This window comes from Pholcus phalangioides, unplaced genomic scaffold (assembly GCF_987345545.1).
Source record: "Pholcus phalangioides strain wild (caught in Gottingen) unplaced genomic scaffold, Ppha-v1.0 ptg000015l_1, whole genome shotgun sequence".
Classification (NCBI taxonomy): domain Eukaryota; kingdom Metazoa; phylum Arthropoda; class Arachnida; order Araneae; family Pholcidae; genus Pholcus; species Pholcus phalangioides.
Genome location: NW_028301608.1, coordinates 36018610 through 36035282, shown reverse-complemented (window position 1 = coordinate 36035282; position 16673 = coordinate 36018610). Strand labels below are relative to the sequence as shown.

The 16673-nt window shown below is 34.6% G+C and overlaps 1 protein-coding gene and 2 non-coding genes across 4 annotated transcripts in view; 1 reads left to right on the top strand and 2 right to left on the bottom strand.

The window, feature by feature from the left end:
* LOC149075929 (reelin-like) overlaps positions 1 to 16673 on the bottom strand; it is a 90065-nt gene that overhangs the window by 55067 nt on the left and 18325 nt on the right. For both annotated transcript variants that reach the window (XM_089243445.1, XM_089243444.1), the window contains 21 exons: positions 15966 to 16205; positions 15682 to 15817; positions 15339 to 15508; positions 14152 to 14289; positions 13131 to 13317; positions 11500 to 11708; positions 11153 to 11312; positions 10880 to 11047; positions 8770 to 8984; positions 8482 to 8657; positions 8079 to 8283; positions 7600 to 7844; positions 6791 to 6973; positions 6307 to 6577; positions 3946 to 4083; positions 2704 to 2881; positions 1717 to 1887; positions 1464 to 1575; positions 1193 to 1343; positions 972 to 1074; positions 79 to 302 (listed from right to left, as the gene is read on the bottom strand). In XM_089243445.1, coding sequence (XP_089099571.1) covers positions 79 to 302; positions 972 to 1074; positions 1193 to 1343; positions 1464 to 1575; positions 1717 to 1887; positions 2704 to 2881; positions 3946 to 4083; positions 6307 to 6577; positions 6791 to 6973; positions 7600 to 7844; positions 8079 to 8283; positions 8482 to 8657; positions 8770 to 8984; positions 10880 to 11047; positions 11153 to 11312; positions 11500 to 11708; positions 13131 to 13317; positions 14152 to 14289; positions 15339 to 15508; positions 15682 to 15817; positions 15966 to 16205 — 3780 coding nt within the window. The remainder of the gene's footprint in view (positions 1 to 78; positions 303 to 971; positions 1075 to 1192; positions 1344 to 1463; positions 1576 to 1716; positions 1888 to 2703; positions 2882 to 3945; positions 4084 to 6306; positions 6578 to 6790; positions 6974 to 7599; positions 7845 to 8078; positions 8284 to 8481; positions 8658 to 8769; positions 8985 to 10879; positions 11048 to 11152; positions 11313 to 11499; positions 11709 to 13130; positions 13318 to 14151; positions 14290 to 15338; positions 15509 to 15681; positions 15818 to 15965; positions 16206 to 16673) is intronic.
* TRNAS-GGA (transfer RNA serine (anticodon GGA)) lies at positions 5373 to 5446 on the bottom strand. Its single transcript has one exon. It is a non-coding gene; the product is annotated as a tRNA-Ser (tRNA).
* Positions 5760 to 5833, top strand: TRNAS-GGA (transfer RNA serine (anticodon GGA)). The gene has a single exon. It is a non-coding gene; the product is annotated as a tRNA-Ser (tRNA).

The following is a 16673-nucleotide window of genomic DNA, read 5'->3' as shown; positions in this document are numbered from 1 at the left end:
TATTACGTAAAGTTGAGCCAATAAGTTTGAAGCATTAAGTAGTCATCATGAGAGTATTATAATTTCTTTTCAACTTACCCACAAATCTTCAATCCTTTAAGAGGCACTATATATCTCTGCCAGTGATGATGGCTATTGCTATAATAAACCGAAGGAGACTCCACTTGCATGACGAAATCTGGTCCTTGTCCATAAGAAAACCAAGCACTTTTTACAAGAGTCCAAGTTCTTCCTTTATCCACAGAATACTCCAAGCTCACAGGATCTTCTGGTGATATTGTAGCACCACAGCCTATTTTGATCTAAAAAAAATTAAAAATAAAATACAATTTGGTGAACTATTAGAAAATCCAAAGATGTGTGTGATATAATATGTCACTCTCCGCTATTCATATCGAATTTTCTACAGCTGGCTGATGCAAAGATGAATTCAGAAAAGGAAGTTCAACTGGCTCTGTGGGAAGTTGAACCCACGTCCTCTCACATGCTTGGTGAACATGGTAGACTGCTACACTACAATGAAAGAACAACAAACCTCTTTCCTTAGATTTTATATGGGCTAAACGAGATCGTACATGAACAGCCAGACCTAACTCAGCCAACAGTTCACAAATACTGACATTGCCACCAGATGACGACTTATCCAAAGGTGATATCACTCCCTGTATTCACACAAAGTTTTCTGCAGTTGCAGTCAGGTTTGCTACCTTTGCAGCACAGTGGTCCAGCATGCTCACCTGGCATGTGAGAGGATGTCGGTTTGATTTCCTGCAGAAGCAGTTGAATTTTCTTTCCAAAACTCATTTTCGTATCAGCCAGTCGTGGAAAACTTTGTATATTAGAGAATTAATAATGTTGATTATACAATAAAAAAAAAATTATCACTGTAAAATTGAACTTAATATTTTGATTGCCACAAGATAGTAATTTCAAAATTTTCTCATATAATTAAAAAATATATACTTAATCACCTCAAATTGTATGACATAATCTTCAGTGACTGTCATATCTCTTGTATATAATGAACGTTCACCTTCACTGGATGAAAATACCAGGCCATCCCTAGAAGTTGTCCTAGAAAATAATGAGTTGATTAAATTTTACTTTTAAAAATCGCATAAAAGGCACATGAACAAGAGATAGGTCTCCTACTAATTTCACTATGGTAAAATGATTATTAATCACAACATACCCACTGCAAAAACTTCCCATTGTTCCACCAGGCCAGAAAAGCCAAGCATCTGGTTGTGGCATTGCATCAAATGGGTCGTACAATACATTAGGAAGAACTGCCATACCACCAACATAGAAATTATCAACTGCCCATTCAGCTATTCCAAAACCTGTAGCGACACAAAAATGTATTTCTGGCATATTATGCATCAGCCAGTCATGATTGAATAGTAATCAAATTGAATGTTCAAAACATTTTTCAGTGGGATAGATATAGTGAATCTGAATACCGTCATGCCGTGGTTGCCAGATTCGAATACGTGTGGCATTTGTCTGAACATCAGGGTCTTTAATAGGAATCAGATAATACTGAGCAGAGCCTTCAGTTGAGACATGAAGTTCCTGGAAGACAATTTGAAATGATCTGACATTGTGATGAATATATGAATTAATTTACCATCACATAAAATGGTCACATATGATTAGTTTATAAGTGCAAAAAATACATTAAGGTCTACTCAGCATCTCACGAAATTGATTTACTTTTAACAAGTTCCAGATAATTCCCCCATTATTAGAATATTGGATGAGGATTCCATTTGCTCGTGTTGCTGATGATAACAAAGATGCACGGCAGCCATATTTCATAGTGAATTGGATGAACTGTGCAGAAGATAAATCTAGATCTTGGGTGACAGCCGATCTTGGTTCATCCTTATAATAAGATGTAAGGGTTTATTAAAAAGAAAAACAATATGCGTATATATTTTTCACTGCAATGGAAATCACACAAATAAAATATGCAGGTATTCATGTTAAAAGCACTACATAATATGACTATGTCAAAGTGTAAACAAATGATCTGATTCAACAAATAACTATGTATATAATAACATTAAATAATTTAAGCATTCAAACATGATATTATAATATTATAATGGAAATTGATTTGATACTGGGTTCATTTGATAATATCATGCTCATGGGAAAATGAGTATAAATTACACAAAATATTCTAATCTGTATAATATAATATCATATCATATATCTCCATATCATTAAAAAAATATTTTATGTGATCATTTTTGCCTCATCACAGTCATTTTTTTTACAAGTGAGAGCTAATTAAACTGAGACCTACAGTTTAGTGCTGAATCTGAAATGCAGCATTGTTTGCTTGTCTGGCCGAAAAATTGGTTTGCTCATTGGGAGACTTCCTGCTGTAGCAGTGTGTTAATTTCATCGATATTTGATTTGTGTTGCACCTCTGTGTCAGGAAATATTCTGCCAAGGAAAAGTCAAGTACCGAACTTGCAATGCCTCTGAACATTCGTTGGGATAGTCAGCATCTTATTAATCTGGGCTACCATGCCCTTAAATAAATTATTGAACTATAAAAATGCATATAGATGAATCAATTTAGTATTTTTACATCAAATTCCAGATATCTAATACGGTTAATAATGATAGCAGTATCTATCAGAGTTAGTATCATTATGATTAAATGGAACAGTAAAGTCTTATACAAACCTTATAAAATGTTAGAGCAGAACCACTGACTAGAGTTCCACACCTAGTGCTGATCTCACCACCATATACTTCTTTCCAGACCGTTCTATTGAAACTGGTCACCTCAAAAGTATCTCGCAGCTCACAAGGGAGGTGATCCACTGGAACACAGTGTGGTCCACCATATCCAGGATCACAACTTTCCATTTCAAAAAAGAGGGTGGGGGGGGGGAGGGTCAAAATAAAGATCAAAACAAAAAATGCTCTTATAGTCTGGATTTATGGTTTTTTTCAAATTCACTATCAAAACAAAAGAGATTAATTAATTCAAGATTAATCTTTTCATTTAAAACTAGATCAATTCTGACATCATCATGAGGTCTGTTCAATAAAGAATGAGACAAAATGTTTTTATTTCAACTGTTTTATAACTATTGTAAAGGGAATTATACTCATATATGTATTTTAATATACTATTTTCGACTTTTTGATCCAATAAAATGAAGCCAGATACACGATTCTCAAGCAAAAACCAGTAAAACAATAAGACACCATTCTCCCTAAGGCCTAACCATGCTATTCACATCAAGCAATTTGTAGTAATCAAACTGAAGACTAAATAAAGAGTCAAACTGAAGATTCTGCTATGAAGCTGGGCTGGAAGAGAATTCTGCAACAAGATAAGTCTGGCAGCAGAGTTCTGGCCTTCACTTAGCGATCAAATTAAAAATCACGACTGTGATTTTTTCTGAATTCAGAAAAAAAAAAAATTCTGAATTCTATAACTGTAATGCGAAAAAGGATGGAGGCAATTCTAAGGGGCATCACCAAAAATTACCCCCCACCCCTCCTGGCACATGTCTGAAGGCTAGAAGAAACACTGACAAAAGTGTATTACAATACAAAAATGGCGGTGAGTCTGTAGTAAAAGATCTAAAATAAAAATTTATTCTGGAAAAAAAAAACCAGCCTTCATCTTTATTGAATGGCTAACAGAGATGGGGAAACTCAATATCACAAATGATTTAAAATTAATATCACTTACAATTATATACAAAAATTGATATGAGCCTTAAATTTTAATCAAGAGCAACGTAAATAAGAAAGAATTTGTATATATAAGCATAAATAGAAAAAAAACAGTATTCATAAAGTCATACTAATGTGTGGTTTAATTTTTTTTAGCATGAGGCTGCATGAATCAAGAGTTTTTATAATAAGTTTCATCGAGTCAATCATTTAAAGAATTATGCATTTACATACACACATTTGTTACCAATACAGCTACCATGGCCTGAACACATCCAAGGACAACCTTCTCCTAGGTATACATTATCAATAGCCCATGAATGACCACTAGACTCAACATTTTCTATCCAACGAAATCTAGTGGATGGTGACCTGCAAGATGAATTGTTGAAGTTATGTATTCTCTATAAAACTCTGAAATGATATCTGTTATGTAAAAAATTATATATATATATAATATACAGGATGCATAATAAAGTTTTTTTTTGATAAGCACATATTGTTTTAATGTAAAGCGACGCAAAAGATTGACAAATATACAATTTTATGCAAGATTTTGCATTAAATATGTTGTCAAAAAAGTCCTGGTTTGCATCACATTTTGGCATGCAGTGGGTGTCTTTTTCAAGTAAAAAATAAAAAAATAAAGGGGCGCGGTAGCCCGGTCGATAAGATGCTCACCTAAAGTACCAAAGGATGTTTAGAGGTGTCGCGAGTTCGATACCCGGTTCGTCCTTGTCAGAAAACTTTACTGACACAGGGGTACAACAAGAAACGGTGACTTGACCGCAGCAAAAAAAAAATTGCTACCGCAGGGAGTCCCCCATCGAGAGGTTAGCGCACCAACCTCTCGATGAGTATAAAAAAACAAGCCTGCCGTTCGGAATCGGCGATAAATTGTAGGTCCCGGTCTAATTAGCCCTCGTGTGCAGAAAATGACCGTGGTGCGACAAAAATGATCAAAAGATCAAATAACAGTCAATCATCTCCTCATGGCCAGGGGCTGCATAAAGACTAACCAAACACCTATATGGGTTGCTCAGCAGGCAGAATGACAGCACAGCTGACTTAGCCAGATATACGAGATGATGTCACTCCTCTAATCATACAAAGTATAGAACTGGATATACAATGTACAGATGAAGTTTGGACAAAAAAATAGGCCTAGATGATGATTACGAGATGTAGATAAATTAATGAAAGATAATTCATTTCCATATTGTATTCAGTTTTATATAGTGTTTTTGTCAGACATGACTACATGTCTAAAGTGACTACTACAGCCCACAAGACCAGAGCCTTCAGTACTATCCGCCAGGGCCGGAACTGGAGGGAGCAGCAAACTTTAGAGGGGTGGGAAAATTTCGGAAAAGAGCAAAAATGTGGTAATAAAATCATCGAATTTTGCTGTGGGCGGGGGGGGGGGGGTTAGTTAGATCATGTCTGCTCCACCTCAAAAAATCCTAGTTACGGCTCTGTTGTCAGCCGTGAACTAATAATGAGAGAATTTTGATGATTTTTTTTTGTGTTGCAATACATAGCTGTTTGTTATATTGATACCTATACATCACATTCATAAAAGTAGCTATAAATGTGTGATACGAAGGTTTTTAACAACTGGATGTTGCGAAGATATATTTTGGAAAGAGAGAAAATTCAATTGCCCCTGCGGGGAATTGAACCCACGTCCTTTCACTTTCCGGGTGAACGCCCTAGACCACTAGACTACAGAGGCACCGAATCTCTCAATCTTTCCTTGGAGCTCATGTACACTGAAAGGGGCCGTACATGGACGGCCAGACCAGACTCAGGCCAAGCTCACAACTGCTGACGCTGCCACCAGATGGCGACTTACACAAGGATGATGTCACTCTCCACTATCATACGAAGGTTTTTAACAACTGGATGTTGCGAAGATATATTTTGGAAAGAGAGAAAATCTGGTAGCAGCGTCAGCAGTTGTGAGCTTAGCCTGAGTCTGGTCTGGCCGTCCATGTACGGTCCCTTTCAGTGTACACGAGCTCCAAGGAAAGATTGAGAGATTCAGTGCCTCTGTAGTCTAGTGGTCTAGGGCGTTCACCTGGAAAGTGAAAGGACGTGGGTTCGATTCCCCATAGGGGCAGTTGAATTTTCTCTCTTTCCAAAGTATATCTTCGCAACATCCAGTTGTTAAAAACCTTCGTATGATAGTGGAGAGTGGCGTCATTCTTGTGAAATGTGTGATAGTTACATAGGTTACGGTTACATGACAATTTTAACATACAAAAAACCTTTATGATGTAATACATTATGAAAAATGTAAAAATTTTTTTTTGCTTTATGAAAAATATATGCATATTTGTATAGAATACATGAGGATGCATGTTACTCTACAATAGGGTAAAAATATTCATTTGTTCATAGCAAAGTCTCAGTTGAAGCTATTTCAGTTGCTGTATTATGAAAACTAAATAAACATTGATAATTAGCCACTAAACAGAAATAAATTCTCATATCCTTTTTATAAATGTATTATACATATTTGAACTTTTCAAATTTGAATGATAATTAGCATTTTGGTCGACTTTAATGATGAAAATAAATAAAAGTGCTTACACAGCATGGAGAGGCAAATATACAGTCACTCTTGTCCAGTTTGCATATTGTGAGGATAAATGAACAGATCCTGAGGAATAGCTTTGACACCCAACATCTGGAGGAGAACAGGGCACAGTCAAAAGAGTCCAACTTCGTCCTTTGTTTACAGAATATTCCAACTGCACGCTGAAAGGATTACTCTGAATACCACAGCCGAGGTTGATATCATATTGTAAGAAAGTTGCATCCGATATTTCAAAGTCCCATGTCTCTGCATAATGTTCTTCACCTGGGAATAACATTTTATGTACAGAGAATAAATTATTTTGAACCAAGTATCAGTTCTGCTTACGTACAGTCTGGGATAATTAATCAACACAATAAATACAACAATCATGTTCTGATTTTAATCTGAACTTTCAAACACTCATTTCAGTGCTATCGAAAAAAAAAGTCATTTTTAAAAGTGCAAAAATACTACATGAAACTTCTTAAAACATACTGTGATCTGCAGCAAAAATTAATGCTCGTCCATCTCCACCGCAACCTGCTCTTGGTACCCCATGCTGTGTAAGGAACCAGTTATCAGTTGACATGGGACTAAAATTATCTTCGAATCCTTTAGAATTCCTGTGATTGCCAAGAACTTGAACATTATCGATTGCCCACTGAGCTTTTCTTGATCCTGATGCACAGACACAAATGTCATTTGATTAGATATTAAAATATTTCAAGAATATATAGGCGACATGGTTAAAACACAGATTTTAATCTTTCAAGCAGCAGAGCAGAAATTACTAAACCCCCCCCCCCCCTAAAATAGCATATATTTTTTAATTAACAAGGCCTTCTTTGATTTTTCAGTAGGAACAAAGTAATAAGAGAATAGCAAAAACTGTTTAATTCAGAAATCAACTTAATATCTGAGCTTGCCAATGCTCAAAATAAGAGGTCTTTAAAGAAGAAGATATCTTGTCAATGCTGCTTAAAGGTACTATATATATGTATTGTTTTGTGATAGCATATTAGCAACAACGGCCATGCACAAGTTTGTCAATTCATGTGCTGTTTGCTTGAAGTGAATTCTGTTGTGCATGGCCATTAAAGTCAGTCACATTTCTCTACTGCTGTTGTGTTTAATATAGTTACAGAATAGTTATTTTCTGGATTTTATGCCAAGCTTATTATACTATCAGTGTGAGAGTTCCAGCCCTCCATCAGTACGACCTATATAAATGTCAGGAGACATGTCAGTAGTGTTAAACATTAAACTGATCATGGTAAAGCTTGGTAAAACTGCTGTTTACAAACCTCTTTTTCCTAAAGGTTGCCACCATCTAAACCGAGTTGTGATAGTTTTAGCATCCTCGGGAAGCATTAATTCAACAGCTGCAGGCTTGAAACTAAAAGTCTCATAGTGTAATTCTCTAACTGTTGACCAAATCAAGCCTCCTGTAACAGAAAACTGCACAAACAGATTTTCACTACGGTCCATTGGACGACGACAAGTTGCCATATTCTGAACACTTCCTAACTGCACAATAAATTGTAAGGACCTGTGCAAAACAAAGAAGCAAAAGTTTTTATATTCACACACAGCTCATATCCTTATTCAAAAAAATGAAATTTTTCTGTGCAAATATACATTGAAAATGAAACATGAAACAATGACAGAAAAATAAACCTTCATAAAAACAAAATATCTAAAACCAGTTTTTTACAAAAATCAAATATTATTCCATTTCTACTTTAAAGTGGTTTGAGAGATATATTTTCAGCAAATTACTTACCTGAGATGTGTTGTATCAAGATCTCTAGTTTCCGCTATACGGTATCCTTGCTGTCCAAAGTAAAGTGAGCTTCCAAGAGAAAGATTTCCACATCCATTGCCGAGCTGTCCTCCAAAAACCTGCCATTTATCACTGGCAATATCAACTTCATCAAACCTGTCTACCATGCCCGCTGGATTCTGTATTAAACTCGAACAAATTGGACCTGAGTGACAAGCAAGCAAAAAAGTTTCATCCATAGTAAAATTCTTAATACATCAAGATATATTACACAAACTATAAATGATAAAAGTTGCAAATACCTTCATGATATAATAGTTATATAGATTATTAATATTCACGGCTTTTGATCACATTCGCTTTAAGAAAAGAGCAAATGAGGAAAATTTAAAAATTCCCTTACCTTGATAACCTTGATCACAAATGCAGTTTAATCCCCCTGAACAGTAACCATTTCCTAAGCAACTAAGAGGACACGGGTAACCAACATAAAATTCTTTAACTGCAAAAGGCATCAGTTGCTGGCCCAAGAATAATAAAGGATCATCGCTACCTTGGAACCACCTGAATAAAGTCTGTCTGAAAAAGACATAGCAGCAGTAGAATATCATGCACCAGTGATTTTTCCCACATTATTGTTGCTATAATAGACCAAATTTCTTATAATTTGCATTTAAAAAAATTCCCATACTTTTGAGCAAGGTGATGTGTTACAGGAATGAGGACTCTCTTCCAGTGGCCATAAACACCTGAGTAGTACACAGAAGAATCGTGAGCAAGTCCATCACATTCAGAATCTGGAAAACACTGTCTCTGAACAAGTTCCCAAGTCACTCCAGAATCATGAGAGAATTCAAATCTCACGCCACTATCCCAATCAAACTTTTTGCTACATCCAATGCTTATCTAAAAGTATATAAAATGTCCATAAAATATGGAGCAAAAAATTCACACATATTGAGGTTCATCAGAAAGTTTTTTGTATATATGCACACACACACAGTATAACTTGTGGCAGCTTATAATCCACACAAGAAAATTTCTTAAATTTGGGAAAAAGAATTTTTTGCTGCAAGGTAAAATCCTCATGTGCAAAAATTTCATCAAAATTTTAAGAACTGAAAGGGGCTATTGGTCATGATTATTTAGAAAAAAATGTTTGATTCATCTTCCAGCATTTATGTGCCACCTGCTATTTCTTCATTAATAACTTTTTAGAAATACAGTGATACCTCTGCTAACGAATGCGTTGGCTTACGAATTTTTTGGCTAACAATGATTTTTTTTTCAAGTTTTTACTACCTTAGCAAATAAGGATTCGGCTAATGAAGGTTTTCTCATGGATTTTTCACAATAATTTCGGTAGAGAAGTGTGAACAGAAATTTTCAGTCAAGTTCTTTATTGACGTTCGAGCTCGATACTGACAAAAATATGAAAACTCAAGCATTTCCATATTTACTTCAGAAACTTGACTGCCAGGTGGCAGTCAAGTGGTTAGGGAGCTAGCCTCTCACTGTGCAGGTCTGGGTTTGAATCCCAGTTCGGGCATGGATGTTTACTAACACTAACAAATTCCTTGGACAATCATGGTGATCCCTTGGGAATACGTGAGGATAACATTATTATTATTTTTAAAAAATGGAAGCCAGATGGCAGCTTGAACACAAAACAAGTGCAACTCAACAACATAAATACGTTGCTAAGCATACACTTAGAACATACATTCTCTCCGGCATGCTCCGATTCATTAGAAATTCTGTAGAGGAATGTGTACGAGGTACATGTTCAGTAAAGTAGTAATCGAGTTCTTTGAAATCAATGTCACTCACGTCTCATTAATTTATGTCTAACTGAAAATCATTTTAAAAAGCTCCTATATCTTGATGTGAATGCATCTTTTAAATCATCTGATAATACAGGATGTATCCTCAAAAAATTGCATAACGAAATGCTTTAAATGCTTGAATCACAAGAAATATTCAAAATATGTTTGTGTTTTTTATGTCTGTGGATAGATCTCGTTAAGGCAAATTGAATGATATCACTCTGGTTTTAATATCTTCTACTGACATCCCTCAGATGCGGTCATCCCCTTTTCTACCACAAAACAATAATTTCCCCAGTATGCATTTCAAACACCTGATTCACCAGATTTCACAGTGATCCATGCTTTTGCAATGGCCTTCTTATAGTGAAGGCAAATGTATGACAAGAATAAAATTATTTTCTTCAGTTCTTGAGCAGCTTCTTTCAGTTCACCAGATTCAAATTTCTTTTCCTGAGAGACTTTCTCAAGGGAGCTATGAAACGTACTGTACATTTTAAAAACATAATAATTCGGAATATACATTGGACAGTTCCATTCTAAGACTTCACAATGACTAAATAATAAAAATGCAGGATTTTAGCTCAATGGGAAAAAAGTCCTGTTTTGGAATAGAATAAAAAAATAGAATGATTTTTTGAACATTTTGCAATCAATTATGTAAGAAACAAAAAACAAAGTTGTTCCATTTTACCAATACCCGATAGGCTATGTCCTATTCAACCAGTACACGATGAATGGTCATAGTAAACTTGCAAGTAGGACTTTTTGAGGATATAGTTATCATTCAGTTATTGTTAGCAGTAAATCCTGGATTATATGCATTTAAAAAATGGCAAAATATGCTGAAAAATATATTCAAATGCATATGAACAAAGGCATTTGCATATAATCCAGGCTCTAGCTATCAGAAACCCAGAGTCCTGATGTGATCATATTAAATGGAGTTAAAAATGATATAGAACTGTGACAGACCTGGAACATTATAACTTGGCCCTCTTGAAGATCAATGGGTCTAGTCACCAAGAATTTCCACTTCTCTGGTCCATTAAGCAGAAGAACCTTTTCACTGGAATTACAATATCTTTGCATGGAAAACTTTGTTGTAGCAGATAACAGTTTTTTCTCTTCTGGGGCTGAAAGCTGTTTCAAAATGAAGAGGCATTAATTCATAAAACATGACGATTGTTCAAAGATTACTCAATAAATTAATGATTTTTTCGAACACAACAATATGAATGCTCTCACTTCTTGTGCTTGCTGAGCTGTATCACTCCTTTTGTCAATGTCGAAATACAGATCATCCAGAGCCCACTGGTCTTTTCCTTCACCAGAATGCTGGGGTTGCCACCATCTCAGCCTTGTGCTATATGTTTTGGCAGTATGGGGCAAAGTCACATGTTCTAATCTGGAACATGAGACAAAAAATTCATTTAAATAATTTTTCTATCATTTCTTATACTTCCAAAGAGAAAAGTTCATACATTTTTATAATTTACACATTACTTAATTTTTGACGTAATTATCTACATCAAAAACCATTTCTAATTTCCTCATGATTAGTTTAAAATTAAATGGAGCCAAAAATATACTACCTGGAAGCTCTATAATTTTCTGGGTCAAGTTCTCGCAGTAGACCCCATGAAATACCAGCATCATTGGAGTACTGCACCAAAACACCTTCATTCTTCTGGGAAGCGTTATTACATGTGGATGGATCACCACCACCAATGCGAATGAAAAACTGTATGAAGTCCATGCTTTCTGTATCAAGGTCACTGGTCACAAGTTGCCTGATGCCATCCTAGCCAAGATATTACAATATTTTTTTCTTACAAGGTGTACAGACTCATACATGCAGTCCACAGCAAGAATTAATGCGCATGTATAGTAAACATTTTCATCAACTCTTCATAAGATGCACAGAGTGTTTTTAATTTATATTGTACTTCATATACAATAAAAGAAATGTAAGAGATGCATCATACTGCCAATGAAATTTTTTTCTGCAAAAAATGTATACAGGGTATAGCTCAGTGTTTCCCAAAGTGGGTGATGGAATGGTCCAAGGGGGCGTTAGATCCTACAGATTTAACATGGAATCCTATGGGTTTACTTGAGTTGAGGGTGGGGGGGACCGATGGGAGAAAAAAATTTCTGAAGAAGGTTGCAACTGAAAAAAAAGTTTGAGAAACTATGGTATAGCTAAACTTATGATCAGAACACTAAGGGGCGATAGAACTAGCCAAAACAAACAACTTGCACCATACAATGTGGGGGTTAGAAAGCACGTGGCAAGTCACAAGAGGGCATTTTCTCTAGAGTGGATGGAAACGTCAACTTTCACAGAACCCGTCATTCTGCTGCTATTTGTCAGTAGAGATGCAGCAATATTCAAATGCAAAGACGGTCTATGTGCACCTTATTTACGTGGCAGCAAACGGAAAGGTTATAGATGCGGTAAAACTTTACCAGGACCAATTTCCAAATGGGGCAGTACCAGATTGGAGAGCATTGCAATGCTTGCAACTCATGAAGACTGGCTCATTCCTTGCTCAAAGACATGATTCTGTTCTCACAGGTTGAGTGTGAGAATGGTAAATCGGATGGAGGCAATCCTTGATACATTGGATGACCAGCTTGTGACCAAGTTGTCGACCTTATAGTATAGCATGTGTTGCGTGAAGAAAGGTTACACCTGTATCATCCCCAACCGGTCCAGGCCTTAAATGAAATAGATTTGCCACAAAGTGTAACGTGTTTGCATGCTGGTTCCTGCATCAGGGCATACTGCAGCCACTGTTTGCAGCATCTGTCCTCTTCACGGACGAGGTTACATTCACACGCAGTTGGTGGTCGCTTATTTGAGCATTTGTTGTAAAGTTTTTGATAATAAAGATTTTTTGCCTCTTAGTATTCATCTTTACTGTGTTCTTCATTTTCACCCTGCAGGCACTCTCTTGCAGATAGCCACTTGCTTTCTGACCCCACATTGTATGGTGAAAATTGTTTGTTTTGACAAGTACTATCACCCTTTACAGTTCTAACCATCAGTTTAGTCACTCCTTGCATATGCACTGTCCACTAACTATTCAACCAGTTTGTTTTAACTATTGTCTTTTGGGACTTTATTTTTATTGATGGAACTCAACACTATACAGTATGAGAACTCACTAGTAAATTAGAAAATGCATTCCATTGGCTCATTGATTAGAATTTAAATTACCTGAAAGAAATACACAGCTGATCCAGATGATATCGGACCACAGGCTTCTTCCCCAGCAACAATGGTGCCTCCACTGACATCAAAGTTTTCCTTTTCAATTTCATCTTGGGTTTCAAAACGTTTCATAACACTATTTTTCAGTTTATCTTTGGGAACACAACTTTTTCCAAAAAATCCATCATCGCATCTGCAACAATTATGACTTGATATTACACTGATTTAAATGAGCAATGTGGTAAACACATAACCCCTTCACCCTCGAAACCAAACTGGCTATTAAAAAAATTATTTTGATTGATTTGTGTTTATTGTATATATCAATTGTCCCTTAAAAAGAAAATTTCATTTTTGAAAACATTTTAATTACTTAATTAATTTAGGTTAATATCTTTACTAGGACCATTAGAATAAGGTGTACCTCAGGTCTTGAAAAAAAAAATCATTCGAAACTGTTAAACAGGAAAGTCCACATAGGTGGACCTCTGGAATGAAGAGGTTAAACAATGAAAGAAACCCTGTCAAAAATAATTCACTGCTACATGATACATTTTATACTTCATGCCATCACTCAATTACCTAGATAACTATACAAGATATACATTGCAATAAAAATATAAAATTATTGAGCATTAAAAAAATTGATTACATTAATCATTGTGATTAATCATTTTATTACAATTTAATGGGGGTTTTTAATTTATGCAAATAAAGTAATAATATTAATTTATTTTAAAAAATATTGAAACTAAATCTACATTTCTCATATATATTTCGATATGTATCACAAAATGTAGAGTAGAATATATACAGATGAATTTTTTTCACCTTATTTTCTTTTGTCAGTTTGAACACTAAACTTAAATAAATCGGGTATTAATTCTAACATAATTAAGTAAAACTTAATAAATTATGTCACTTACCAGTCCCTTAGGAAAAAAAAAAATTCTAAATATAAATAAAATTTCTGCTGCTGAAATATAAATCCATATTAAATGAAATGTTAAGATATCAAGAATCTTACATGCATGTTCCTTCCACACATCGACCATGACCACTACACATATCTTTGCATTGCGGACCAATATAAAGGTTATCTATAGCCCAAGCATCACTAGCTTCAAACTCTTTCTGAATAAAACGAAATCTGGTTGAACTGGACCTATTACAAAAAAAATCAAATAAATTAAGCATTAAGAGTAATTTTAAATAAACAAGTTATACACGATTTATTGATACAACTATTACAGCATTATATCTGCACAGTATATCACTTTTTCAGGCACCAGCGGGACAAAAAAATTTGTCCGTAAAAGAGGGTTAACCATTAATCAGAGATTTGAAATGCATACTTTTATTACACATGAGGAAATTATTATTTGACCGTAAAAAAGGGGTTGACAGCATCTGAGGGGTGTCTTATAAGAGGGATTTTACGCTATTAGAGAAATAAAAACAGACCCAAATACACAGGAAAATTACAGGAAATAATTAAGCAGTTAATAAATAAGTGTACGAGGAAAACAAGAAAATATTCCTCGTGAAGTTATAAATTTTAAAACTTTAAAGTATAGAACAAAAACAAATACATTAATCTCTCATAATATAGTGCAGCAGTTCCCGATGGAATGTCAGAACCCCCAGGTGTTCAGATTTTTTATTGGGGGTTCATGGCCGCATTGTATAACTATAAAAAAAATTAATGCTAAGTTGAAAAAAAATTAATAATATAAATTTTATTGTGGTTTCTTTTTTTTTTATGTCAGTTATTTTATATCATGTATATAATATATTTTTATGTATAAAACTCATGCCTTTTTCTTTATTTGTTAAAACTCAAAGATGTTGCTTGGCTGGTGCATGGGGGTTTCATGGCAGACACCAAGATTTGCAGCGGTCCACAACTAAAAATGTTTTGAAACCGGTGATATAGTTCAATGACAGGAAATGTAATGTACTGAAAATGTGATATAACTGACAACTCTAACTAGGTTCTAATGTTGGTTAAATTTTTAGTGATTCTAATAAAACTGCAAAATATTCAAAAGTGCGTTGTACTGCTATACTATTTGATGAAAATCAAAGAAAATTTTATGGGTAGATACAAAATATATCAGAGGCAACACATATCAATTTGATTTGAAGAACATTGATAAGAGAGGCATTATATATATCAGAGAAACGGGTAGAATTCAAAAGGGAAAAAATTACCAGGTAGCAGGCAACAAACTAACAGTCACTCGCTTCCATTTACCAAACTCTGATGCATCATAAACTGTTCCTTTTGTGAATACACCATTACAACTACCATTTGCTGGAAGACATGGTTTGTACACTGACTGCCAGCTCATACCATGATTAGTGGAAAATTCTAAGTGGACCTGAAGATAAATAGTGCTTTTACAACAAACATAAAAAAATTATAAAAAATATTGAACAAAAATAAAATTTTCACAGAAGGAACTAGTAATTTTTCTTACACTATGAACATTTTTTTCCACTGCAGTTCAAATTATGAAAAAAAACAATAATCAGAAGAATTCATAATAGGTACCCTATTGTCTTTATCAGAGGAGTAGGGAGCACCACAACCCATCACCAGATCGAACTGCACCATGTAAGATGGACCAACTGTAAGTGATTTGGTTTCAAGTGACCGAGATGATCCATGATAGACTTCTTCATCAAAACTGAAATTGAAAATTATTGCCACATTAAAAAGAAGTCTACCCTTAAGATTATTATCTTGAAAATCGGAATCAAGAAATCAACATTCATTTGTTTGAATGTTGAGAAAATTTTGAATGTATCATAAAATAAAATGAAAAAATGCAGCACCTGACACATTCTCGATCTGAATGACAATATTTCTTCACTGTGCCTGAACTGTATCTCACAGATACATTCATAGCATGAAGATCACTAAAGTTTAGACTGATGACATTAAGAAGAGATGTAGACAAGCTCAGATCATCGAGTGACCATACATCTTCACCTTTACCTGAATGGTAAGGCTGCCATACTTTGAACTGGCAGGCTGGGCACCTGGCTTCTTTTGGCAGTGGTAATGAAATGATTCTAAAAAGAAAAAAAAATATGAATATAAAGAAATTATAATTCTAACATTATAATGATTAGGTAACTCCATTTACACAAATATTATGAAACATCACTTTTAAGTGATAAATTCTGACTGAATCAATACCAGTTTGACAAGGAAAATGACCCATGAAAGAGACATTCGTTTACATGATTGCTTTCCTTTTTTTAAGTTATGTGTCTAATATTGAGATCATAGTTTTTCCATTACATATATTCATTTGTAAAATATATCTTTTTTTCTTAAAACAAACTTTTTTCCAGAAATATGAAATACTCATAGAACGAATATAACTTTTGAAAGCAACTCATTTCACAGCTGCAAACTGAGTTCATTTCAAAAATGTTATAAAATACATGAGAGGTTAATGTAGAAATAAGCAAAATGACACATATCTCTGAAAATGAATAACAGTGAAGTCAACTATATAAGCAAAAATATAAATT